This window comes from Rhipicephalus microplus, chromosome 3, assembly GCF_043290135.1.
Source record: "Rhipicephalus microplus isolate Deutch F79 chromosome 3, USDA_Rmic, whole genome shotgun sequence".
Classification (NCBI taxonomy): Eukaryota; Metazoa; Arthropoda; class Arachnida; order Ixodida; family Ixodidae; genus Rhipicephalus; species Rhipicephalus microplus.
This window is the reverse complement of record NC_134702.1, coordinates 79620971-79648521: the sequence shown is the minus strand read 5'-3', so window position 1 is coordinate 79648521 and position 27551 is coordinate 79620971. Positions and strand designations below refer to the sequence as shown.

General features: G+C 49.1%; 2 protein-coding genes across 2 annotated transcripts; both read right to left on the bottom strand.

The window, feature by feature from the left end:
* Positions 1–535: 535 nt before the first annotated feature.
* On the bottom strand, positions 536–11376 carry LOC119160724 (Na(+)/citrate cotransporter). Its single transcript, XM_037412928.2, has 7 exons — positions 11266–11376; positions 10682–10762; positions 9909–10016; positions 8503–8683; positions 6132–6293; positions 4526–4666; positions 536–703 (listed from the first exon to the last, which is right to left on the bottom strand). Exons 1-7 carry the CDS (start codon positions 11355–11357, stop codon positions 536–538), a joined length of 933 nt encoding a protein of 310 aa, XP_037268825.1. The 5' UTR covers positions 11358–11376.
* Positions 11377–13559: 2183 nt separating this feature from the next.
* Positions 13560–16316, bottom strand: LOC142802842 (uncharacterized). The gene has a single exon (XM_075887899.1). The coding sequence runs from the start codon at positions 16314–16316 to the stop codon at positions 13560–13562; it is 2757 nt and encodes a 918-aa protein (XP_075744014.1).
* Between the last annotated feature and the right edge of the window lie 11235 nt (positions 16317–27551).

Here is a 27551-nt window from a genome sequence, read left to right as displayed (position 1 = left end):
CCAAAATTTACCCTTCTCTATTACCGCGTTATTTTAGTAACGGCGACTGACTGAAACCTGTGACATACCATTGCCTTCAGATAGTTGTATACTTGGGGTGTTTTATAATGCTACCGGCTGATTAACACAGAACAATTATGCAAAACTTTCAAGATTCAGTTTATGTATAAGTGCGTTGCGTTACGTTATAAAGGGCATTCGAAGATGACCAGTACATTTTTTTGCCGCAAGGTAAATCTTCTGTGATCCCGAAAAATATGAAATAAAAGCCGATGAAAACGTTCATGAGCTACAGTATCACAGCGCAATACCACCTTGCTTCGAGTGAAAGAGCAATGCGCGTTGATTTTGGTGAAAATGAGGAGAGACAGCATCATAGGCGATGGCTTCACAGCGCGTCATCATGTTTGGCAGCAGCACAAGGCTAACAACTGACATTGTCCATGATAGGTGATTGGTTCACCGATTTATTTCAGCAATTATTCGTACGTCAAGCAATTGTTCACGCATAATCGCTATCAGGCACATTCTAAATTCAATCGCGATGCTCGAACGATTGGGTGGCTGTGCTGTTGAGCCCCATCAGGGTTTTGTTGGCCCACTGCGGAAAGGTGTTGAAGCTGTAGTAGTAGCTTCCGGTGGTGTGGACCGACACAAAAATGGCCAGGATAGTGACGCCTTTCATGAAAAAGACGGGCAACAGCTGCGAAAAGAGAGAGGCGCTTCTTTCATACATTGATTTTGCGTTTGGACTGCAGCGAGACACGACATTGTAAAATGGTTAGCCTGCCCGTACTCTCGAGCAGATGTAAGCATGAAGTGGCTATCGTAAGAGCTGATTAGTTCGCGGTGATACTAGACACAACCGTAGAACACGGCCATGGCAGCGTAATGAGCAAGAATGAACCTATTTTACAGGGAACCTTCTTGCAAGTTCTGTCTCGGCCAAACACCATTCGTGCGACACTGGGCGCTGATGCGCCTCTTGGCCGGGTGGCGTCATATCTCTTGATGGAAGCGGCACACGTTCAGCAGTGTAACTTGAGTACCACCGGCGTTCAAACATGCACAGACTAGTTGCGTGGCGCTCTGCATCTGGCTTTGTAAAATAGCTCTTGCGAGTAACGAATAAAATTTCAATGTAAGCTACACCTTCACTTATAAAGTGTGGAAACTTCAGACTCCAGTTTTCCTTATATTATGCAGACTTCGCTTTTTTTGCCAAGTCGCTTGTAGACTTTCCCGGTCGCTCGTTGCGTTTTTTTCTTTTTATTGGGGGGGGGGGGGAGAGGGGGGACTTATTTGCGTTTTTCCAGCAAATATACTTGTTTTAGTGATCATCACGTTCGCCAATGCACGTTTGATGAATAGTTGAGAACATAGGCGAGGGAAAAGTTTTCTATCAAGGGCGGTGAAGGTTCATTACAGTGACCCCCCCCCCCCCCTGTCCTACAAAGAAAAATGTATGGGACAGATTTTACGCCCCCCCCCCCCTCCTGATCTGCCGCTGAGCTCACCCTATGTTTGATTGTTCAAACATTCGTTGGAGTAAATTCAACTAAACATTAAGTGAAACATACGTCGAGAGAAATTACAAGGAACGTTAGTCACGCGCTGCCAAACATGCCTTAAACCGAATGGAGGCTGCCCTGGAGACAATGTTAAAAAGTAGCTTCGTGCTTTAGTTGAAGGTTGTTGACATTTGCGCATATTTTCGCTGCGCGACGCAATCATGTGATTTTTCAAGCCCCAAGCCTTCCGAATTTGAGTAATTTTTAAAATCATAATTAAAAGTTATCTCCATAAAATAAAAAAATCATTACGTTTACTCTTCTCTTGGGCTTTTGTGATGAATAATCGCTTGTTTTTTCGGTAGCATCTCGCAACACTGGTGCAAACATTAAGCACGACTCCGAAGTAATATTTTTTTTTTACTTGACGGGGCTGTCTGTTCTTGCTGTTCTGTGCAAGAAGGAAGTGTTCTCATTAGTGGGCTCAATCGAAGCGATGTACGTGTGTTAATTTCGCTTTATAGGCAGTCGCGTTCGGTCCGTCGCTGATTTTCGTCGACACTACCTCATCAAATGAGAGACTTGTGGGACGGCTTCGGCCCCTTCATGTACGAATTAAGACGCCATTGCCAGAAACGTGTCAAATTCGTGCGGCGTAATTACAAGGCGCTCAGTATTACATTCCAAGAAAGAAATTGAATAATGTGCTGTTTCATGATATTTTCACTAATTTGAGTCAATGAGTGTGAACTAATAATATAATTATACGGCTCCCAGCCGGCTTCACTACTTGCATAAAAAGAATCAACTATTAGATCTTAAATGCATGCACATTTCGATTTTTGATCGTATTCGATTCGAACACTATTCTGAATTTTTAACCACTTCGTACCTGAAAAGCCAAGGAACGTGTATTTATCGCAAAATCTTTTGTTCTCAGGACACCGGTCAACACGGTTTCTACCAACACGGCAAAGGGAAGCACAGGGCAATGGAAAGGGCGAATTGTGGCTGTTTGGGTAATTGTGAGAAGTTTGAATGAGTGGATTCAGCGCAACAACAGAACTCACTAACTCGTCCCATAGTAGCAAAACTTCCGATTCAAGCGTGGTCACCTAAATGGAAACGTGCGGTAGAGCGCGAAGACTCTCGGTTCGGCTCAAGGTACAATGTAGACAAATGCGAATGTTTGCTATATACGGATGTCATTCAGTTAGGTTCCACAAATGCGCAGAGCTTGTAAAGCTCCTAAAGTGTTGACCCATCAAGATGACAATGTTTACGACGCTGTGCTGTTAAACGAAAAGGTGTGGGTTCGATTACCATTTTTCTATATGGATCACGTCTGAGCCTGGGTGAAGGACAAGAGCACACGTCTACTAGTTTAGGTGAAATGTAGTGTAACTCACGTGCTAAAAACTAATCCAGAGGCCCTAATACGTCATGCCTGGTATAGTCAAAGTGGCTTCAGTATGTTTTTTTTTTGCTTACAAAACTCTCATTATAAATGCGTTTGCAAGTCTGGTGTGTTCACAACAACTTTGTGGTTTGCAATACGTCGTTAGCATTAACCGGAACTCTGCACTTTACAATAGTAATAAAAGTTGAGGCTTTTATACGTCCTAAAACCACGCCATGACCATGAGGTACGCCGTTGTTTAGTTATCGGAAGATATCGACCACCGATAATTGTTTAACGTGCACTTCAACTAGCACTTCTCCATCAAATTGCACCCCAACTTGGTAGTCTAGGGGATATGGCATTCGAGTGCTGATCTGCAGGTAGCGGGATCAAATCTTGGCTGCGGTGGCTGCATTTTCAATTGAAGCGAAAATGCTTGCAGCCCGTGTGCTTCGATTTAGGGGCACGTTTAACACAGATTATCAATCAAAAAGGGTATAGGACAAGGGGATACAATCTCCTCAATGCTGTTCATCTCGTGCTTACAGGAGGTTTTCAGAGCCCAAGAAGGGGAAGAGTTAGAGATAAGAGTTAATGAAAAGTACTTTAGTAATCTCCGCTTCGCCGATGACATTACTGAATTAGACAAAGAGAGCAGAAAGGCACGTCTAAAAATTACTATGCATAAAGGAAAGTAATGTACAACAACCTCGGAAGCGAATGGCACTTCGAGATGGGTAATAGTGTCCTTGAAGTTGTAAAAGACTACGTCTACCTAGGACAAGTAATAACCACGGAAACAACCCCGAACTTGAAGTAATTAGAAGAGAAAGAATGGGGTGGAGCACATTCGGCACGCACTCTGAAATCATGACTGGTGGATTGCCACTATCCCTCAACAGCAAGGTATAACAGCTGCATCTTTTCGGTACTTACCTACGGAGCAGAAACTTGGAGGCTTACAAAGAGGGTTCAGCTTAAATTAAAGCCAATGAAGCGAGTCATGGAACGAAAATAGATAGGTTTAACCTTATGAGACAGGAAGAGAAAAGGCTGGGTCAGGGAACAAACCGATGTCAAGGATATCATAGTTGCAATCAAGAAGAAGAAATGGACATGGGCCGGGCATGTAGCGCATACGCGGGATAAACCCTGGTTATAAAGGGTAACTGTCTGCATTACCGGAGAAGTAAAGCCTGTTAGAGCGAGACACAAAGTTAAGTGGTCATCTGAGCTTCGGAAGCTTTCAGGTGGCAGCAGCAAGCACAAAACAGGGTTGACTGGCGGACATGGGAGAATCCTTTGTACGGAAGTGGGCGTAGTCAGGCTGATTGACGATTATGATGCTGATGAACCACAGGCCACCTAAATTTCTGGGGCCTTCCTTTGCGGCGTCTCTCGTGATCGTATCGTAGTTTTGTACGTTAACCTCTAATAATTAATATTATCTCCATTGAATTGCGTCCGAGCGACCACGAGAATGTAAACACATGTAGCTTTCTATATTCAGACAGCTGAACAAAAGTTGTCAATTTCATATAACCAAGTGGTAGGTTACCACGCTATACGGATGCGATAGAAACGTAATTGGCGGTATTGACGAGCCACGTACCACGCTGGACAGCCGGTACTCGATCAGGTTGGCGTGCACGAGCGCCATAGGTAGCGAGCACACCGGGAGGAGCAAGCCTGTGGAGCAGGCGACGGTCACGGGCACGCCGTAATACAGCGGGTTCACCAGCGTGGACTCGGCCTGCGCCGTTTTGTAAATGTGCTCGCTAGATAGACGACACATGCGTCCGATACCGAAGAGCGGGAAAAGGCTCGAAGGGTTTCTTGCACATTCGGCTAACACAACTCAAATCTGAAAGCAATCTTTTCTTCTCCATCAATGTTCTGGTTTTTCCTTGACCCCCTTAGGAGGCTACAGATGAACGAAATTGGTGATGTCACCATGATGTAACGTGACGTCACATACTAAAAAGCTGCGACCTCCAATGATAGCTTTCTGAAGTTAAAGTGTTTCCACACTGCCTCCAAACTCAGAGGTATTACATGCTCCTCGCCTGGTTTCGCACTATATATATATATATATATATATATATATATATATATATATATATATATATATATATATATATATATATATATATATATATATTTTGATCACCCAGCCTGTCATGTTGTGATGTGATGACATCAGCATGTGACGTCCCTTAACATCATCGTGAATTCAATTTGTCGATATGTACCGTCACGGTGACGTGTCACCACTTTTGTCAATTTGTGAAACACCTTGGTGACGTCACAAACTTTGTTGGTCTGTAACGCCATGCTAACATTACCATATTTGCTAGTATGTAACGTCATAGTGACGTCACCAATTTCTTTGGTATGTAACTAGCAACGGCACATGGTGCCGTTGTCACACGATGCTCATTTTTTTAATAGCTCGTGTTGGCACCGAAAGTCAATTTTCGCGTTTGAGGAGGCATCTAATGTTTTCGCCCGAATAATAACGATGCATTCAGCTCCACGGACGATTTAGAGAAAACAACCCCCGATAATTCGTTCCACGTTGAAGGCAGTGTTTATAGGTTAAATCCCGGAATAGGCGAGATTAGATCACCATAAAAAACACTAACTTGTTTTTCATAGGTAAGCAATTAAACATTAACTGTCATTTTCCATTTGTATTTCAACATAACGAATGTGTATTCAGCGGGTGGCGAACGTCATTTATGCTTATCCATCATTTAACGAACGTTTTGCAAAATGTCGCAGAATTAAGCAGTTCACCAGCAATATGCGAGAAGGTATGGCAATTTTTGGACATAAACGTATTTCGTACTCCATTAAAGAATCTGGATAGAAGAAACCCTGGAAGGCAGCATCCTCGAGATCATCACTTCAGTAGAGACACCGAGGAAGGTAACCCTTCGTTTTAACAGTCGACTAAACATGACCTCTGGTTCTCGTAAAAGAACAATCAGTAATAGCTGAGATCATTACTCGATAAGCCTCGGCTAATGCAAGGTATACACTGGTTTTATCACTGCCCCCATCACAAAGAATGTGCACTGCTTAAGTTTTTCGATGTGGATTTCAACATGATTTTCCCAAAGTACCCAAGTTCAAAGTCAGACAACGTATAAAGTGCACTGAACTGAAAGCTCATTTCTGCGCAGCGAATATTTGGAGGATGGGGAGGGGCTCACAAGGTCGCAGGCGATGGGGATGAGCACGGTGGCTGCGGCGGTGTCGTTGTTTACCTCGGTGAGCACCGTGGTGATGAGCATGAGCACGAGCTGCACGAACACCGGGTGCCAGTGGCGCATAACCATCATCGCGCTGGACAGCCACGCCAGCAGACCGGACTCCTGCGCGAGACACATCAGCGTCGGACAGAACTGAACTGTGGTCGAGAATAAAGTAGGAACTGTCCACCCGCACATTGTTCAGGCTTAGCTTCTGGTACAAGTAAACAATATGGTCGAACCATTTGAACTAAAAGGACCATCTCTGCTCAAGCACTCTTCGGTAAAGGAGAAGGACCGCTTCGGTGGCTCAATGATTAGATACTCAACCAAAGCAGAACACCTCGTTTGCAGTTACGGAAAGTATGTATGACGCTTATATGACGCTCTTACACGTGCAACTGGGTATTTCGAAGGCCTCGATGTAAAGACAAAATATGGGAATGAAGTGGGCCAGTTCGCCTAGACGGTCTCTTTACTTGCAAAATGGCCTTTCATCTCGGCTCTATATCTCATTGGTAATTTGGAAACGGACATTGCCTTGCATAAATAGCCCACATCAAGCATCACTATTTTCAATCCTAAGTTATTTCACGTCAAAAACAGTTTATCCAATGTTGTGCGTGCGTGCGTGCGTGCGTGCGTGCGTGTGCGTGTGTGTGTGTGTGTGTGTGTGTGTGTGCGTGTGCGTGTGCGTGTGCGTGTGCGTGTGTGTGTGTGTGTGTGTGTGTGTGTGTGTGTGTGTGTGTGTGTGTGTGTGTGTGTGTGTGTGTGTCAACAAGCCTGTGATAGTAGCCCACCAGTGGCATCTCCGGATTCGCACCATGTGTCCGATACTAAATTTATGCCATCCCAACGTTGTGCCTCCCCGCCACGACAGTTGCCACAAGTACAGCGCGCTGCAGATGAAGCAGACGATCGAAGAAGAGACGTGCGGACAAAGGTACGTCGCGACAACTTTTTCATGCACATACTACCACGTGGTGGCACTGCTTATGCTATACGTGGACAATTGGCATGATTAAGAGGTCCGCACAAGAGATCTATCGAACTTTCAAGCGGGAAATTGCCAAGGAACGGATCTATGATAATACTCGGGGTAGTCCTCTACTGTTTGAGGCCAGGACGGGAGTATTGCGAACCAAGACATATCGGGCCAAATACGAAGGGGTAGACATGGTATGCAGTGCGTGTGGAGAGGAAGAAGAAACTGCCGAACACTTGATAAGGTTCTGTAAAGGACTTCACCCTATAGTTCAGGATGATAGCGCAGAGTTTTTCAAAGCACTGGGGTTTAGGGACAGGGAGGGCAAAATAGACTTTAAGCGGGTAGAATTAACAAGAAAAAGGTTATCTGATTGGTGGCTAAAGTAAAGTCATGAGTGAAAATTAAAACCTTCACTGCAAAGTACGAGTCCTCAAACTCACTATTTAAAGGGAAAAAAAATCTAGTTCTTGGTTCACTAAGTATTACGGCTTGGTGGCGTTAGCCACCGCCCGATCTAAAAGGTACAGCCATATCAATCAATCCAATCCAATCGTGGCGTCAGGGTACAGTAGAAACAAAACGCTTTTGAAAGCATGCTGTAATAATTTTTTTCTGGGCGCACTCGCTTTACTAGTACCTTTTCTACGCTCTCGGGTGGTTGGCCTATCATTTGACACATAAAAAAACGATAAGTGAGAAATTACGTGACAATAACCTTAAGTAAACTTTAAACTTCAGAACACGAATCAGGTACGGAACTTACAACAATGACCCGACACACAGGCGCTTCTACTGTTAGTCTATATAGTGTTCTTGAATTATCAAAAGTCCCGTATCAAGAAGCACGGTGGTTTGGACTAGTTGGTATGACATGACGATTGTTATAGCACGAGAGCCGAACCACGACGAAGGGACAAGAGAAGAAATGTCTTCTCTTGTCCCTTCGTCATCGTCCTGCTCTCTCGCTATAACAATCGTGCCGTATCAAATTTACACTCTCAAATTTAGGACAAAATTAACGCTCGGGCTATTGCTAAGACAATTCGCCACATGGTCTTCTCTCCCATTCCTTGTGCTACCTTTGTGGTGGGCAATGATGCTCGAATTTCGGCCGAGTTTTCCAAAGATGAAGCGTTATGGCAGTCAACGTGTTTAAGACATATCTTTCTTATGCATGGAAAGGCAAGCACCCTCGTCGACGCAATGATTTGAGTGGCGTTGCCTGTTCGACAGTTCGCAATCACTTGAAGCTTGAATCCTTGCATTTAACTTGAGTCTCGTTCGGACATAGACAAGAAAGACGTAGGCGAGAGAGTGTTTGCAGGTCAGGGATGGAGCGCTTACCTTGATGGCGCCAGCGACGCACAGCCCACCTCCGTAAGTGATGAACGCGCTCCAGGGCACCTTCCGCTGCACCAGGTTCCATTCTAGCACGTACTCGCTGAATAGCCGCTCGCACGGCTGCTGGGGTGTCGCGAAGAACACCAGCACCAATACGAACACGAGTGTCGTGTCTTGGAGGCCCCTGGAATTCGTTCGAGGCGAATGTCTTAAGGATTGTGTTTGCTTTGAGGGAGCAGTGCTTTTGTATTGCTCAGGCATGGCTGCTACGTGGCCATATAATATGTTAATACGACGTTTCGCTATGTGTACAAAAGAAGACTTCAACTTCAAATGTACCAGGTATTTTCTACTTTTGTGGTTAAAATATTTAATATGAGAACAAGATGTATACAAGCTGCTAATACACCTACAGACAATGCCAATATAGTTTAAAGAAATTGGGTCCTATGTTAGTTGAGGTTTCTTGCAGAGAAATCAAACCAACTCGATTCAAGAAAAAATTAACACCGATACTTACGCTATCCTAAAACGAAAAAAAAAACGTGAATGAAAATCTCTACCGTCCGTGTAAGAGGTATTCAGCTACAATTTCGACCCATAAAAGATGGATTCTGTGTAATTTGCAGTTACACGACTTGAGAACATTCATCACGTAAAAATAATCAGAGATTACTTCACAAATTCACATCTCTCTACAAGATAAGTTCAATACGCTAGTTTGAAATACATCTCTCTTTGTTATTGGCTGGATCCGGGCAATGACACCCTGGACTTAGTACGCCATAGTCTCGATAAAAAAAATTACCAAACATAGGCCCTGAAAAATTCGTCAAATTGCAATAAATATATTTCGTGCATTCCTGGAGAATACCTAAACAGGTATGGTTCTTTCGGATATAAACGTGGGCATTTATGACTAAATTATGCGCGTACTTTCGTTCCTTGGGCCTACAGCTCATGTCACATTGGCGTAATTTTTACTGGAACACCGACATTCAAGCCGAGGTCACTTTAGCGGCTAGATTTGAAGAGACATGACAACGGTATGACGAACAATTGCTCATAGTAGTCGTTATAGTAAAGAAAGTGATGCCACGATTTCAAATCAGGAGGGCCTATCATAGGAATTTCTACGCAGCCAGTTCGAGTTGCCATTGTAAGCCAACGTAGACTGGAAGGCATAGTAGAAGACTCTTTTCTTAAGCTGAAGCAAGCCGTTAGTTGTTATCGTTCGGAGAGAAACTGCAATATCCAATAAAAAGCGAGGTCACGCCACATCTACATATGTGCGACACATCCACACAAACCTTCTGCATTAACATGACGTTGGTTTATTATAGTGTCAAGTACATGAACAACTTTATTATTTAGCCAGCAAAAATGAATGCGAGGTAATCCTTTCTTACACCAGTCCGAATTCGTCCGGCAAAGCGTACGGTATGGCAAACTGGGACCGGAACAGCAGCGTCACGAAAAGCCCAAGAAGGCAGCTCATGACGAAGAACTCCAGCTTGCTGCACGAAAAAAATGGTACGTGGATTGAAACCAACGAGACAAGAAGATCCTTAAACGATTCAACTAAAGCTGCCGTAAAGCCAAAGCCGCAGTTTATATGCAAACTCTCGTGTAGAATAGGCCAGCTGAAAGAGATGTCCATGTATTTTTTACAACGCCCTGTGCATGTCTCTAGTTTCATCTCGGGCTATTTTGTTATCTTTTTAGTACTTAATTAAAGTTCGAATACTTATGAAAGGCAATGGTACACTTCTTAAAGGTAGCCGTAATTAAAGTGCATGTAATCACTTGGAACGTCTCTTGCAGGCGCGTTAGCGTCTATTATGCCTAAAAAAACGACTTCCATAGGAAATATCGCCGGCCGAACGTCGCGTATATAAGCTGCGTTCTCCAAAATTTTTTGAGTCAGTACATCCGTGAATTACGACACACAAAAACAACTCCCACACAGGCCACAGAAGAGGTTAATCATATATGAACAGTGCAAAAAGAAAAGTGTGTACCCATCCAGTCCAAGTGATAAATGTCCAACAGTACTCGCAGTACACGATTGTACACAGTGACATGGCACTGTTTTTTCACCCACTGACACACAAAACACGCACACACATACACAAACACTTATACACAAGCACGCACGCATGAACTCGAAAGCGTGTTGCACCTGAAGTTTCCGAGAGCGTGATATTTTTCTTCCAGGATCTTCGCTATGCTCTCCTTTGTTTCCTCGTCTTCCTCGCAGTCACTGCGACGAGAAGAAAATAAAACGTGAGGTTGCGTCATCTACTCAATAAATGTTAAAATAAAGATCGCAAAATTTTATAAAGAAACCACTTTCTAAAGGCCTGCCAGGTGTATACTGTAGGGATCTCTTGTAGCGCTCGGTTAGTAGATCGTATTCTGTATTCGGTTAGTAGACCGTATTCATAGTAATTATGATGATCGGGACAACATTGCTATTTAGCATTTCAGTGCCTTTTGATGGTTCTATTCAAACATAGTGCTTTGCTCAGCATGAGGTCGCTGGTTGCAATCCCCATCACTATGGCTGCGTTACTTTTCTGGGCCAAGTAGTGGAACGCGTTGTGCGAGAATCACGGTGCACTCCACCATTGTAAATATGTACTACGGCATTGTGCACCGATTGAAGAACAGCGGTTGCAATGGCGCTTCGAAATGTGACCTTTTGTTTAATTACCATCTTTTAGGATAACACCATTTTCCCACAATGACATCAAACGCACTCACTATTGCTTGAGGAATACGACGAACACGGCCACCCAGCAGGCCAAGATGCCAGCGGCTGAGATGGGTAGGCAGATGACAATCCACGAAGACATGCTTAGCCGGTCGAACGAGTAGCGCCTGTCAGGGCAAAAGAACGAAGTTATACCGATGAAGGTGTCAATGCTTTAGAATGACGAAGCTAAGCCAGTTGGAACAGATTCATTATAAGAGACTGTAAAGAAGTAAGCATTGACAAGAGAGGGAAGACACAAAAAATATCAATGACAACTAAATAAAAAAATTGCACACTGCGGCGGAAAAATAAATTGGCAGATCCCACATACAGTGGGAATCGATTATATGAGAAGCACGAATGGGAAATGTTGATGTGCCACTTTAAAATAGGCGCAACGTTACGAGGTGGAGGTAAATAATGGCGTACATGTCTTCCGTGTCATGATTATCATGTTTGGATGTGTCGTTTACCTTCGTCATGTCTTCACGTCAATTGACACCAAATTCAGTACATGTGGAGCTATAGTGAAACTGCCGCAAGCACGCTATGAGCGTGGTATGTTGATATGTTCTTACATGACGCTCGTGTTAGGATTATCATGTTTGCACCAGTCATATACTTTGTCATTCATTGACGCCGCGTAACACCAAATTTGGCATATATGGAGCTAGCAAAACGAGCGCGAGCGCATGATGAAGGGTCCATGAAGGGTCCAATGTAGTGTTGACGTGCGCGCACACTGCGCACAGTGACGCTATATATACGTTAGCAAAACGCGAGCACTCTACAGCCTGACGCCCGGCGCGACCAGCGTCCGTCGGCGCGGCCTCATGGCAATCAGCGCAAAACGCGCCATGCTGCATTTCGCGCCGGTGTGTTCCCCAGACAACACTGCGTCTCCCTCTTTTCGTGACGGAGAGACTCCGGACGCACTGAAATGCACATGCGTCAAAGCAAAACAGAGCGACGCGCGCCTGCGAGTATATGGTAGGGCCGGCACTTGGCGTGGCAACGCCGTCGTGACGCCACGAGATGAACGCCGGCGAGCACGATCACTGCGTCACGTCGAAATGTATTGGCGCCTTGACTGTGGCATGTAGTCATGTTCTCACATGACACTCATTTCGTGATTATCATGTTTGCACCAGTCACATACCTTCGTCATCCATTGGCGTCACGTAATACAACATTTGGCACATGTTAAGCTAGCGAAACGGCCGCGAGCGCTTCATCAGTGTCGCATGTAATCATGATGTTGCGGACGGACGGACGGACGGACGGACGGACGGACGGACGGATGGATGGATGGATGGATGGATGGATGGATGGATGGATGGATGGATGGATGGATGGATGGATGGATGGATGGAAGGACCGACAGATGGATGGATGGATGGATGGATGGATGGATGGATGGATGGATGGATGGATGGATGGATGGATGGATGGATGGATGGATGGATGGATGGACGGACGGATGGACGGATAGATAGAAAGATAGATAGATAGATAGATAGATAGATAGATAGATAGATAGATAGATAGATAGATAGATAGATAGATAGATAGATAGATAGATAGATAGATAGATAGATAGATAGATAGATAGACAGACAGACAGACAGAGAGACAGACAGACAGACAGACAGACAGACAGACAGACAGACAGATAGATAGATAGATAGATAGATAGATAGATAGATAGATAGATAGATAGATAGATAGATAGATAGATAGATAGATAGATAGATAGATAGATAGATAGATAGATAGATAGATAGATAGATAGATAGATAGATAGATAGATAGATAGATAGATAGATAGATAGATAGATAGATAGATAGATAGATAGATAGATAGATAGATAGATAGATAGATAGATAGATAGATAGATAGATAGATAGATAGATAGATAGATAGATAGATAGATAGATAGATAGATACGCTCAAAGTCGCCGAAGTTCGCTCACAAATGCTTCACATTTAAAATTACAAGGCAGTGCAAGATAGACACATAATACCATCTGGAAACAGCCCTCCGTAACTTCAAACACCATTGTGTTTGGAACGTAAAACCGCAAGAACAGCTCCTCAAAAAAGATTAGCGTCTAAAGAAAGAGGGAAAGAATCTATTCAATTGTGTCTTTATTTCACACAAGTCGTAATTGCCGAAATAAACGTCAAACCGAAAGTTAAAAAGGACCAATATAACTGCATAAGTCCAAAACAAACGGCCCTCAACTTAGAACCACACGTCGCAAATAAAGCTGCACAAACCACGTTTGCGCTGGCCGCTGTTTATGCCACAACGTCATCCCAGGGACGGGGCGCATCTTCCACAGCCGGCGAATCGCCTTCCTTCAGACTGCCTCTGTTCTTCGCATGCAAGTAGTGCTCTTCCTCGACCTGCACGATCCAAGTGCGAACATCGTAGGTGCCGGCCCGGTAGGACTTGTGACCCTCCCGGAGGTAGCAGTCTCCGTCCGAAGTCGTGTGCACGACACGGTGCACACCACGCACCCACACTTCGACCACGTAGTGATGCGCCTCGTCCAACTTGTCTGCCGCGTGCTGCAGCACAGGCACAAAATCAGCGCCGAAACTCGTGGAGGTCAGCTGCGGCCGCAGGCTGCCCACCATCAAGTTGATTCCACGTCGTAGGGCGTCCCGTTCCTCGTGGTTCAACCTAACTCCACGCACAAAGCCCTCTGGGCTAATGCCGTAGTAGATGGAGCACGGCTTCCACGTGTTCAGGAACGAGCAGGCCACATTAGCCAGAGTGCGCGCCGACGCGTTCTTCAGGCTACCTACAGACCGAAGCTCGTGCGAATCGTCCGAACAAAGGGGCACCAGCGTGCCGCGGATGTAGAAACGACCGTAAGGCACCGCGGTGGCCGCTGCGCCAGCTTTGCATGCTGAAAAAGGCACCACGTTGGCCATCGGTTTGGGAATTTCGGTCGGCAAAGGACGACTTTCCGCTTCCGCCGCTTCCGCCGACGGCAGGGACTCCCTCATCGGATAGGAGCTCAGAGCGGTCGTTTTCTTCAGCATCTTGGGGGTCATGGCCACTAGCTTGACTTGAGCCGGGGGCGCAGTCTCTCTATCGTGCACGCGCTGAGGGCAACGGTGCGCTCCAGAGCTTGTCACTTGGTTCTGACGAGAACCACCATAGCACTGCTGACTGTTGCAGTTCTCAGGCTGTCGTTGCTGCTGGTGGTTCTGGCGCTGCCGCTGTGGACTGTTATGCCCTGGTGGGACACCCAAGATGGCGCGTAGGCAACGCTTGACGTCCTGGAGAACGGTGCAAGTCGGAGGCAGGCTTTTGTGGAGCCTCACGACGACCGCAAGCAAATCCGTCTCGGCGAGTTCCAGACGCAGCTGTTCATTGCGAAACAACATGAACTGTAGCAGGTTCAGCAAGGCTCGCATTTCTTTCGTCACCTTCGCGGTGCTGCTGTCGTCGCCAACCGGGAAATGACTGCACGTAAAATCAAGACGTAAGAGGGCCTTTTTGACGTAGGCAGCCCTGGCAACGGCCTGTCGGCCATTTTGCCGACAGCAAATCTTCATGAGGCACTTTGCAGCGGTCATCCTGGTAACGTAATCGGAGCAGAAGAGTAGGTCGGAGAGGACGTCGCCTATTCCAAACGCCGTCAATTTTGTCACTATGATTGTGTCAATGGTTCCCTCATGGGTGCCGTGATCAGCCACAACTCGAAGCACCTTCACGCACTCCCGCAAGAGCTTCGGGAGAGGCACGGCTTCCACATCCTGGAGTACGGCGAGGGCGACAGTCGGCGGCAGGCTCCTCAGCGACGGCGCGACGTTGATCAAGTCTTCCCAGCCAACGTTGTGGAAGTGGCCATGATCCATGGACCATACTGAGGCAACGTCCTTGATCACTTTGACAACGAGCACTCTTTGGATGCATTCGCTTGACAGCACAAGGCCGGCAACGTCGCCAATGTTAGGAGGTTCTCGTCGAGGTTCGCGATTCAGTAACGGCTGGTTGAATTGGGCCAAGAAAACGTCTATGGCGGCGGCGTCTTCCTTAACCTTCAAGCTTTCGTACACCATCACGTGTCGAGCATCCAGGTAGTCCGCTATAATCAGCGAGTTGGCCTGAGTAGGACGGCCAGCGTTCGAGTCAAGCGCCTGCCGACCGCACTTCGTCGCCGTTTCCATAAAATCGTCGACGCCATCGTATCCGGCATGATCGGTACGATGATTTCGCCAGAGTTTGACGGTGTAGGTAATCTTCTTGATAGTACCGGCAGCGGCGCCGAAGAAGCATTTCCACAACTTCTGGCTCTGCTCGTCCTCCAGCAGAGACGCGGTGCCTATGATCTCGCTGGACGCGGCCGACTCGTAGTACGCGCGCATCTCTCGCGAGCTGACGGTACAAATGCGGGTCGCGTCTTGTGAGTCAAGTTTGCACAGCTGCACCAGGAGTTTCAAAAAAGTGGTGTTGCTGAGTGCCTTTCTAAGGCCCTTTTTATTATTTCCACCGATGGCTTCCCGAATTTTGGCGAGCGTGCGCTGGGCCGAACTGCAGGCGACACAAACGTAGACGCCATGGGCGTCGCACTCACGTTCCACGTGAAAGGTGGTGAATTGACGCACAAACGTGCGGGTCATCTCATGGATGGTCTCGAACTTGAGAATATCTGAAGGGGCCTGCCGCGGTTTCACGGGGTAATGCTTTCGAACAGCACCAGATGACTTGTCGTCGGGGTAGCAGCTGGAATCGTCGATGCATAGCGAGGGTCGGAGGTGATCTTCGGCACGGAGAGCTTCTTCATCGGTTGAAGATTCATCCGAACAAGAACAGTCCTCACATGACGAGCGCATGGAACCCGCTGAGCGACGGTCGTTCTGCTGTTGCTCGAGTTGAGCGTCTTCAACGTTAGCGTCGACGTTTCCAGCCGCGACTTTAACTCGATGTCCAGCGATTACCACCGCGTCTGTGGCCGTCTTGTCGCCACCATTTACGATGCTGCGAGGCTGCTGCTCACCCGTGCAAAGAGCGTCGGAAAAGGTCGCTGAGGCGTCCATCGCTGTGCCAAGTATTTGCTCCAATTACTCCAAGCTTGTCAATGACCCACGTCGATGCAACTACACGGGTTATTCTGCGAAAACCGGCGTCTCAGCGCGTTTCACACAAAGAAAGAACAACGCAACAATCGGCAAAACTACAGCAAGCAGGTGCTGCCATCTGGCGGAACACACGCGAAAGAACAAGAAACGTGAGACGCGACGTCATTTGGTCCACTCGCAAGTCATACTTTACTCATCCACAGTATAATTTTGGGTGCTGGCTGTGTTGGCTTTAGCTTTATAGCAGATATTTTGCGTAGTTATATCACTTGCCGCTGTTTCACCCAAAAATACACTTGTAATACGAGGGCAATTGACCCGCTAATATGACAACGGGAGCCAGAGCTCATCTGGCTCCAAGTGCGGGAGCCCCGGATGTTCATTCGTATGCTGTACACTGTTAACCAAGCTGTGGCTTCCGTATGGTGTTCTTACACGTGAAGTTGTTAGGAGACTAAGGAGAAAACTCGCGCGTTGCGTCGCGTTTGCTTTTAAGTGTGAATACACTTTATAAGCGACCCCAAACCCAGTGGCGTAACTAGGGGGGGGGGCAAGGGGGTACAAGTGCCCCGGGCGCCACTAGGGAGGGGGCGCCAAGCCGAGTCCTCGGGTTGGCGCCCCCTGGAAAGGTTGTCAATGTTTTTTTCCGTAAAACCGCCTGGAAGGGGGGAGGGGCGAGGTTGTAATGTACGACTGGAAGTGGGGATGGTGGTGAAGGAAAGGGTTGCCGCAATGGCTTTTGCATCGGGAAAAGGATCCTCTATTTTCATTTTGCTGCGCTACCTCCGTGCCTTCCCATGACCCTCGGCTAAGCTTTGTTTTGTGCTCCGCAGCACTGGGTTAGATGAGTTTCAGCGAACCCCACCAGCCTCCCAAACCACTTACTGAAAGCTTCCCTGAAACCAACCACGTACGTAAACAAAATAAAATAAAAAAGTTCGAATGCACCTTTTTTGAGTAAGAACAGAAAACTCCAACGAAATAGCCGATCGTCCAACGACTAATCGTCCACGCAGCGGCGGAAGGAAGGGCGAATATAATCCGTGACCTCGGCACCAAAGGCTAAACAAAGGCGTTTATTCGCAGAGTTCTCTGGAGGAAAGACGGAGAAAGCGTGACACGACGGCGACGTTTGTTGATTCCCTGCATCGCGGGCGCCAGCAAAGCAATAGAAGGGCGGGGGTCAACGTTTCCCACATGCCATCCACCGCCATGGGCAGGTTCATCCTTTGGCCCAAAGAACACGCACCTGCGAAAAAAGCGCAGAGCGTAGTGTACCCGACAGCATGTGCCGACTGCCCCGCTTCGTACGTTGGAGAAACCAAGAACTTCCCTGAAAGAATGCGGCCGCACAAGGATGACCTCCATCAATGGAACAGCGAACGGAGCGAAACGGCAGAACACTCCGACCAGTTTAACCCCCATACCAGACCCGAGGGCGCGGTGTCTAGCTGGTTGCTTTGTTTTGTACTCACCCTGCATTCCTTGGGATGCACAAATAGCGCGAAAGCTTAGGTACGAGAAACTTGGGCCTGGGAAGCGCCCGTGCCGTCAAGATTTTTGCAGTGTGGACTGGAAGAGAACAATGACGGGTAAGGGACTTCCGGAAGTTTGAATAAAAAAAGAAAAATACTATACAAAAACGCGGGCGTAGCTCATCGAAATCAGAACTGGTGGCCCTTGGCCTCCGAAATGGCCCGCCGCGCGCCAGTAGGCAATCGCGGAAGCCTACATTAGCGCTAATAATAATAATAATATAATAATAATAATAATATTATTTAATATTATTATTATTATTATTATTAATATTATTAATATTATTATTATTATTATAATTAATATTATTATTATTATTATTATATAATAATAATAATAATAATAATAATAATAACAAACATTATCACGGGCATAATGAGGGGCGCGGAAATATATTTGCCCTGGGCGCCGTCCTATCTAGTTACGCCACTGCCCAAACCATCCACCGCCATCGGCGGCGTCCGCAGTCTTCTCTCTATCTTTAAAAAAGAAAGAGGACTTGGCGGGCAGCAGCGCGACGCTCTACCGGTTAAGCCACGGACGCGACGCATATATCGGTGTCAGTAACGCACCTTATATCTTTAACGCCACTGCGCGCGTCCCCCTCCCCCTTCGCTCGCTCCTCCGCTCTCCTCGCTCGCTGCAGCTGCGCGCGCACTGCTCTCTCTCGCGCGCCCGCCTTCTCTCTCAGTCTCCCGTCGAGAGTGGGTCGTGCGATGGATGTCCCGGAGGCAACGCTACCATCAACAACGAATGCAGTAACACCGAATGCCAGCACTGCACCCGTCGTTGGAGGTGACGGTACCGCGGTGGTTTCGCCGACGTTGGAAGACAAGGCGGCGCTGCGAAGGACTCGTGAGACCGAACGTAAGCGGGCGAAGCGTGCAGTGGATGCCGAACTTCGTGCTCGCGAGGTCGAGAGCAAGCGGGCGAAGCGTGCAGCGGATGCCGAACTGCGCGCTCGCGAGGCCGAGGACAAGCAAGCGAAACGTGCAGAGGATGCCGAACTTCGCGCTCGCGAGGCCGAGGACAAGCGGGCGAAGCGTGCAGCGGATGGTGAACTGCGCGCTCGTGAGGTCGAGATGAGGCGTCAGCATCGAGCCGCGAACGCGGCCCAAGAAGCGGAACGACAACGCAAGCGTCAGGCGGAGAAGGGCGATGAAGGCCGGCGTCAAGACGCCGCTCGCAATCGTCAACGGCGAGTGGACGTTCCCGAAGCCGTTCGAGCCAGTGAGCGTGCCGCGCGGGAGAGGGTGCGAGCCCTGGACTTTGCTCGTCCGGACGCGCGTTTCAAACGCGACTTTGTGGATCGCAGCTTCGGTCACAGCTGCGCCGTGTGTGACCAGCTGTGGTTCGATAACAACCTGAGCTGCATTTCCGGCGTGAGGAACGAGACCGACAGGTTGAACGCGTTGCGGGTTTTTTGGAACGAGTTCAGAAGACGGTCGGGTGAACACGGATGCGATGACATGGATGCGCAAGACCCGCGGCTGGCTCCCTTCGGTGCGTTCCGGGTATGTGCGTCTTGCCGAGAGTCCCTGCTTGCCGGGCGGGTTCCGCCGTTGAGCAAGAGCCACGGCTACGCGTACCCGCCTCGTCCCACGGACCTCCCCGATCTGAACCCGGTGGAAGAGCGCCTCATCCCGCCTCGACTCCCCTTTGTGAGCATCAGGCGGCTCACGCGGGGCAACGGTCAGTACGGCATTAAGGGACAGATCGTGAACTTGCCCATTGACGTTCCGAGCGTGGTGGAGTGTCTTCCGCGGCTGGTTCCCGAGGACGTTGCGATAGACGTGCACGTGAAGCGGAGGCTGGTGAGTCCGGCTACGTACAGGCGCGGACTGGTGAAGCGTGGTAACGTCTTGGCGTGGTTGAAGCACCTGGAGCATGCGCCGTTGTATGTCGCTAGCGTCGTGCGCATCGACTGGAGTCGGCTGGGTGTCTTCGATGACGATGATGCGGCCGATTGTGAAGGGGGGAGAGACGACGCGGATGACATCGAGACTGTCCCCGAGAACATAGATTTGGACGACCCCGTGCAACTAGCCATTGCCCTCAATGCGATGTCAAAGACGATCTTCTTTAATGAGGAGGGTGAGCAACGACCGCGCGCTCTCTTGATGAGAGATGATGGGGAGCGAAGCGGTGAACTGGACGATGCCGCTGCCGCTGACAAGCTGATCGATTAGTCGCATAGCCTGCACCTCGCTCCGGGTGAGAACCGCGTCCCACTGGCGCTCCTCATGGATACGTATGCGGAAGAGCTCGCCTTCCCCACGCTATACATGGGCGTGCCTCGCAAGATCATCGGTCCGCGTTCTCGCCATGGCCAGCAGCGAGGTACGGCGCACCGACCGGCGTGGAGCAACGCCGGAGCACGTCTTGTACATGGCCGCGAAGGTGATGCGGTACAACGTTGCGGAAAGCAACATGATGTTTCGCACCAACGAGACCACTGGTTCCATCATGCGCGAGCAGCTCGAGAGTTGCGGTAAGAAGTTCCTGGAGGAGGTGCTAGACCGCGACCTCCCATTCATGCGGGGCGTTCCAAGTACGGTCCAGTACTGGCAGGATCGCAGGAGTGAACTCTGAACTCTGAAGTGAATCCGCCAGTTGGGCAAGCAGCACGCTTTCCTGAACATGTCCGCGTCCGAGGTCCACTGGGAGCGCCTGCTCGAGACCCTGGAGCGGCTGCGGGTTGGGCCCGACGGCACGCCTCGGCCCGTGTCCAAGATGATGGCCTGGGAGCGCGTGGAGCTCGTGAACGAAGACCCCGTTGCCTGCGCGTAGTACATCAACAGGATCTTCGATGTCATCATGAACGTGCTCGCCGATCGAAACTGCTCGCCGTTCCGCCCGTACGTGATCCGGGATTACTTCAAGCGGGTGGAGTTCCAGCAGAGAGGAAGCACGCACGTGCACGTGATCCTGTGGCTCGAAGAGGCGCCCGACGAGGAGCTCACCGGTGAGGAAGGTGCCATGCCCAAGATCCTCGAGATGATGGCCCAACTCCTCACGCTCGACACTACGCTCCTCAGACGGCCGCGCACGCAGACGCATCAGCACACTCACACGTGCTACAAGCGCAGCCGCCCCAAGTGCTGGTTCGGGGTGCCCTTCATGCCCAGTGATGAAACGAGGATCGTGGTGCCGTTTCCACTTGCGCCGGAGGGAGACGATGCGGAGAGTGAGCGGGAACGCCAGCGTCTCAAGGCCCTCAAGAAGAAGTATGATGAAATGCACGAGGGCCTCGAGTACGGCGACTTTGAGGATCTCGCCTCGTTCCTACGCGCTTTCGGCCTGCACTCCGAGCAGGAGTATATGGATGTCCTGGGCGCCAGCCTTTCGCGACCCTCCGTCCTCCATCGAAGGACCCCAGCGGAGAAGTTTGTGAATGCATTCAACGCGTGGATAGGCCGGGTCTTGGATTCGAATATGGATATGCAGATAATACTCGATCACTACGCGTGCGCTTCTTACGTGGTGGACTATGTCAATAAGTCCGACCGCGGAATGTCCAATCTCAAACGCACCGTTGCCGAGATCCTCAAAACGAATCCCAACGACGACATCGAAGCCGTGATCCGCAAGCTTCGTGTGGACATCCTTAAAGGAATTGAAATGTCGGCACAGGAGGCGGCCTGGTTTCTGCTCAAACAGGACATGTCGCACAAGAGCCGGGAGGTGGTGTACATCCCCACGTGCTACCCCGAAGAACGGGTGCGCGTACGCAAAACGCGTGCCGAGTTGGAGGCGCTCCCTCCGGGCTCCACCGATGTCTGGAAAGCGAACCTCGTGCAAAAGTACGAGGCCAGGCCGCCTACCCTCAACGACGTATGCCTCGCCGACTTCGCCAGCAAGTACCGGCCGGCGAAGGGTGATTGCCGTTACGTGCTTAGGGTACGGCCGGCTGTGATACGCTACCACGGATACAATCCCGGTAACGATGTGGAGTCGTATATGCGGGAAAATGTCCTTCTATACGTCCCGTTCCGAAGCGAAACGGTTCATGTGTTGGATGGAAATAGGTATGTGTCCATCTACGAGAACAACAAGCAGTTGATCGAGGTAAAATGAAAAGAATACAACCCGGCGGATGACGATACACTGGTTCAAGAAATGGTGGAGGTCCACTACGCCGAGATGCTGCGGCTCAGGTGAGAGAGAGAGGAGGATGAAGAAAGAACAATGCAAGAAGAAGAAGAATGTAATGAATATGACGGATGCGCGTGGGTACAAATCCTCAAACGACGAGATGCGGATGCTAGTGTGTACGCGGACGTGCTCCCTAACGAGCGCCTGCTCCGACTGCTCAAGGAGGTCAGTACGCCGTGTGCTGCGGTACGCAAACGGCGCGGAATCGTGGAACGAGAAGAGTACGTCTCGATGATGCGCAGCACCAACCCCGAGCAGTACGAGTTGCTGCGCTAGATTCTGCACCGTCAGACCACGCCGGGGCAGCCTCCGCTGCGGGTCTTCTTCACGGGACCCGCGGGTTGTGGCAAGACCTTCGTGCTCAAGCTCGCCATGAACGTGTATAACCGCTTTGCGGACTGCTGCGGTGCCGTTGGCTGGGAAGACGGCTCCTTCTCATCCGTCCCTTCCCTCTACAACGCGTACGTGATGTGCGCCAGTACGGGAAAGGCCGCCGTTGCTGTGGGTGGAACCACCGTCCACAGTGTCTTCAAACTCGTGCGGGCTGCCCGTGGAAACCGACAGGACGCCCACCTCGGAGTCATGGGGGACGGTGGACTCCGACCTAGTGACCTGAACACCTTCCGGTGTGCCTTCCGCAGAGTCAAGTGCGTCATCATAGACGAAGTCAGTATGATGTCCGCCGACCAACTCAAACTGGTTGATTGCCGTCTGCGCCAGATCACGCAGCGACTCACCGAACCCTTCGGTGGACTGGACGTCATCCTCTGCGGGGACCTGCGGCAGTTGCCGCCCGTGCGTGCCAGCAAGATCTTCAAGCGGCCCCACAGTGCTGATGGTCTCCTCGGATTCAGCACTGTCACCTGGCATCATCTCGAATACTTCCCGCTCGTGAGAGTCGTGCACCAGTCCGACGTCACCTTCTGCGCGGTCCTCACCAAGATCGGGGACGGCCGCGCGCTCGAGCCCGAAGAAGTAAAGCTTCTCGAATCCAAGTTCGTCATGGTCGAGGAAGCCACCGAGTGCGCGCCCTCGGCCGTGCGCATCTTCTACTCGAACGCCGATGTCACGCGTTTCAACGAGACCGTGGCCCGTTCGCAGGACGACTTCGTGGTGCTTCGCGCGCGTGATCGGTACCTCGGCTGCAAGACGCCGCATCTGCTCGAGAATGCCAAGCGCAGGGTTGCCCGCACGGTTCCCAGCGAGTTTGCAAATCTGGCCGGGGAAATCATGGCCGTGTTTGGCAAGCCCTACATGATGACTCATAACACCGATCTCGTGGATGGTCTGGTCAACGGTGCGATTGAAGTCTTGCGCCTGTGTGAGCTCGCCGGCCCGTTGCCCGATGATGGAGATGGAGTGGATGAAGAAGGAGAAGGAGACAAGGATGAAGAGACGCGCGTGAGGCGACTGTGGCTCGAATTCGATGTGCCCGGTACCGGAAAGCTCACGCGTGTGCGCGCCGCTCGGGCCATTCACGCGGCCCGTTCCAACGGCTACGTGACCAGCGAGAACTGGATACCCATCAAGATGCAGTCGGCCACCGTCACGGTAGATCGAAAGGCCGGCATAGCTTGTAAACGGACGCAGTTCCCCCTTGTCCAGGCCAGCGCCATCACCGTGCGCAACTCTCAGGGGGGAACCTACGCCTCGGTCGTGTACGACTACTTCAAGACGCACCCGCAGAAGCTCGTCTACGTTGCGCTCTCTCGGTGTACCAACCTCAACGGACTATACCTCACCAACGCTGAGGGAGACCACACCTTCTATCACAAGCAAGACAACCCCGACAAACCCATGCTCGATGAGTTTCGGAGGCTCAAGAATCACCGTCTCGTCACCGTCACGCAGCGCTACCTCTCCGCTCTGAGGGACCAGCATTTCCGCAGAGTGTGCGAGGGTGGCTGTAGGGAGTTCACGCTCGCGCTCCTAAACGTCCGCTCTCTCTCGGCGCATGCACTGTACGTTGCAAAAGACCCCGTACTTTCCAGAGTTGATCTCCTCTGCCTCACGGAGACCTGGAACCGCTCCTGCGGTGACTGCGCTGCCGATGTCTCCCTGAGTGGCTACGATCGCGTGACCCGGGCCCTCGCCGAGAGAAGGGCTGGTGGAGTGGACGTCTTCCTAAAGCGCTACCGGCCCTTCAGTGAAGAGCTCAGGCGACAGCAGGACCGGACCCAACTCCTGGTCTTACAGCGTGCCGACCTCGCTCCTGATGCATCGCCGCGAAGGTGTTCCACTGACGACCCGTGCTCCTTCGCCCGGAGTGGAAGCCGGGGCGAGTACTGCGGCGTGTGCTTGGTTGGACACGTCCACGCCAACGTCCTCTCGCATGCCGTGTGTACTTCGCCGCTCAGAGATGACTCGCCGTACGCCTCCGTCTACGCCAGTGCCTACTTCGGCGATGCCGTCCTGGTTGTGACCGTCTACCTGGCCCCGAACCTCTCGAGAGATGACGTCTTGGAGCTGATGGATGCAGCGATGGAGAGTGAGTCTGTGCGTGCGTGTCCCTCGGTTCCGATTGTGGTGGTGGGTGACTTTAACGTGGACGTTAGAAAGGGCAATGGCTGGTTGGTTGACCGCATGCTGAACAATTACTCGATGACGTGTCTCTCTCTCGAGTTTCCGACCACGATCAACGGTGGCTTCATAGACTTGGCGTTCAGTAGGAAGTGTACGGTCCGCTCCGTCTTGCCGGATCCGCTCACCGTACATTTCTCGGATCACAAAGCGCTGGTACTAACCGTGAGCTACAACGATAACACGAATAGGTGCTAATCTGTAGTGTAGTTTGTGTGTGTGTGTGTGTGTGTGTGTGTGTGTGTGTGTGTGTGTGTGTGTGTGTGTGTGTGTGTGTGTGTGTGTGTGTGTGTGTGTGTGTGTGTGTGTGACGCGCTCGCGATGTGTGCATTTAATGCATCGTACGAAAATCGTGAAGTGTAAATAAATAATACTTCGTATATAATGTATCTGTGTACAAATGCTTCATGACAAACAACACTTAAATTCATTAATTACACTTTAATCATCATCATCAGTAATAAAACTCCCAAGCATTTCCCCGAGGGTGAACATGGTTAAGTGCGAATGCACGGGGTGATGCTATGAGGGGGAGTAAAGTTAAAATCCGTTGGCATTCGCCAGTGAGTTAACGTAAACTCCCCCGTGTGATCAAATTGTGATTCCCAGGAACCATTACACCATAAAGGCACCATAGTGTGATTAATAAATATAATAGTGCGAAATAATAAATACCCCTCATAGCATCACCCCGTGCATTCGCACTTAACCATATTCACCCTAGGGGAAATGCTAGATAGATAGATAGATAGATAGATAGATAGATAGATAGATAGATAGATAGATAGATAGATAGATAGATAGATAGATAGATAGACAGACAGACAGACAGACAGACAGACAGACAGACAGACAGACAGACAGACAGACAGACAGACAGACAGACAGACAGACAGACAGACAGACAGACAGATAGATAGATAGATAGATAGATAGATAGATAGATAGATAGATAGATAGATAGATAGATAGATAGATAGATAGATAGATAGATAGATAGATAGATAGATAGATAGATAGATAGATAGATAGATAGATAGATAGATAGATAGATAGATAGATAGATAGATAGATAGATAGATAGATAGATAGATAGATAGATAGATACGCTCAAAGTGGCCGTAGTTAGCTAAGAAATGCTTCGCATTTAAAAAAGAAAGGCACGGATATTTATCTGCACACGCCCAGGCAAAAGGCAACACCTGTGAAATCGGCATGCGTGACAGTTTATACGTGAGCGATAACAGTTCAAACATTTAGTTTTGCTTCATACAGGCATTTCTGTCTACTTTGCTTTCTATCCCTGTGCCTTTTTTTTTCAGTTGACAACATTCGTTTCTATTGCCCCGCCGCAGTGGTCTTGTGGCTAAAGCACTCAGCTGCTGACCCGCAGGTCGCGGTATCGAATCCCGGCTGTGGCGGCTACATCTCCGATGGCGGTGGAAATGTTGTAGGCCCGTGTGCTCAGATTTAGGCTCACGTTAAAAAACCCAAGGTGGTCGAAATTTCGGGAGCCCTCCACTACGACGTCTCTCATAATCTTATGGTGGTTTTGGGCCGTTGAACCCCACATATCAATCAACCTTCGTTTCTATTGCGTGGACTTTGATCTTGTGTTCTTGTAAGCGTACTCCCTTTTATCACTTGTCAACAGAACGGAACCAGACAGTGAAATTAAGCGAAAGGTAAAGAGCCCTCTTTTTGAAACTGTGTCATCGCGATGACACTGATGCATGTATACTCTTTCTATTGTGTACACATTGTGCTAATAAAGTTTGAGTTGGGCTACTTTGCTTTTCATCGAAGTTGGGTTAGAGAGAGGAGTAAACTTTATTTTCGAAACAGTGCGCCGAGCAATGCCCGGTGGGAGGGCACCTTAGTCCCGGAATCCTCTGGCTTCTACTGCCCTCTTGGCCCTGGCGACGAGTAGTTGCTGGGTTAGCACGCAAAATTTTCATGTAGACCAAGAGTACTCAAGATATCCTATCATATGTTTTTTTTTCTCTTCAACCTCGCCACTCGATTAACAACAATCGACCACTTCCAGTCATTGCAGCATGTTGCAATGGCAGGAGTGCATGTTTCTGTTAATCCTACAAGAAACGAATCAATCTACTGTTGCTCTTTGAACCAGTTCCAGTCGAATATATTTGTTTTAAAAAATAAAACAGCAAGTACATTCATAATTCTTTTTTTCACATGATCAGATTTCAATACAGTCAAGTCATGGTTCTAGTTAAAGAGCTAAGTAGGATACATACAATGCTGGAGCATAAGTTTGCATTATTTAAGGATCATTTATCTGGCAACAAAAAAAACAACTCAGCGAGCTCAATTAACGAGCAAACGCTTTCCTTCTGAGCTGCTGCAATCGTATCCATACATAGTGGAGGGTATCTCAACTACGTCCTTCTTTTAGATGGCCTCCGAAATCTGCGTCAGCGGCGCGCAAAACAAAAGTTGACCCAAGAAAAACAGACAGATGCGGACGTTCCAGTGCCACAATCAGACAGATAAGTAGAGGATTAGGGTAGCCTCCACATTTTTTTTCGTCATTACTGAAACGTTATAGACGAAGTAACAACAAACAAAAAAGACGCAACAAGGTTGCTTATGCAGTAACTTACGACGACTGAAAGGCGGACGTGATCTTCTTTTTCTACTCATTTAATGTATTGATTCCACCCCACCACACTCCGAAGGCTTTTGACACTATTGGTGCTTTTACACTGACTCCGAGATCGAAGGTCTACCTCGGCAGGTTTTATACTCCGTGATCGGTCAGGGCAATTTTTGCTCAAGCTACGATATAATGTGGTGACATCTGTGTGTGGCGTAAGGTCACATGACGCCACTTTGACATCAAGATGACATCACAATGACGTGAAACGTTTTTACGATCTGTGATAGCATGGCGACGTC

Excerpts from the sequence above, each read along its gene's own strand:
- LOC119160724 (XM_037412928.2), bottom strand. The coding sequence starts at position 11,357 with ATGTCTTCGTGGATTGTCATCTGCCTACCCATCTCAGCCGCTGGCATC. Across the intron at positions 10,017-10,681 it reads CACGCTCTCGGAAACTTCAG|CAAGCTGGAGTTCTTCGTCA; the intron begins GTGCAACACGCT and ends TTTTTCGTGCAG. Across the intron at positions 704-4,525 it reads AGTACCGGCTGTCCAGCGTG|CTGTTGCCCGTCTTTTTCAT; the intron begins GTACGTGGCTCG and ends CTCTTTTCGCAG.
- LOC142802842 (XM_075887899.1), bottom strand. The coding sequence starts at position 16,316 with ATGGACGCCTCAGCGACCTTTTCCGACGCTCTTTGCACGGGTGAGCAG.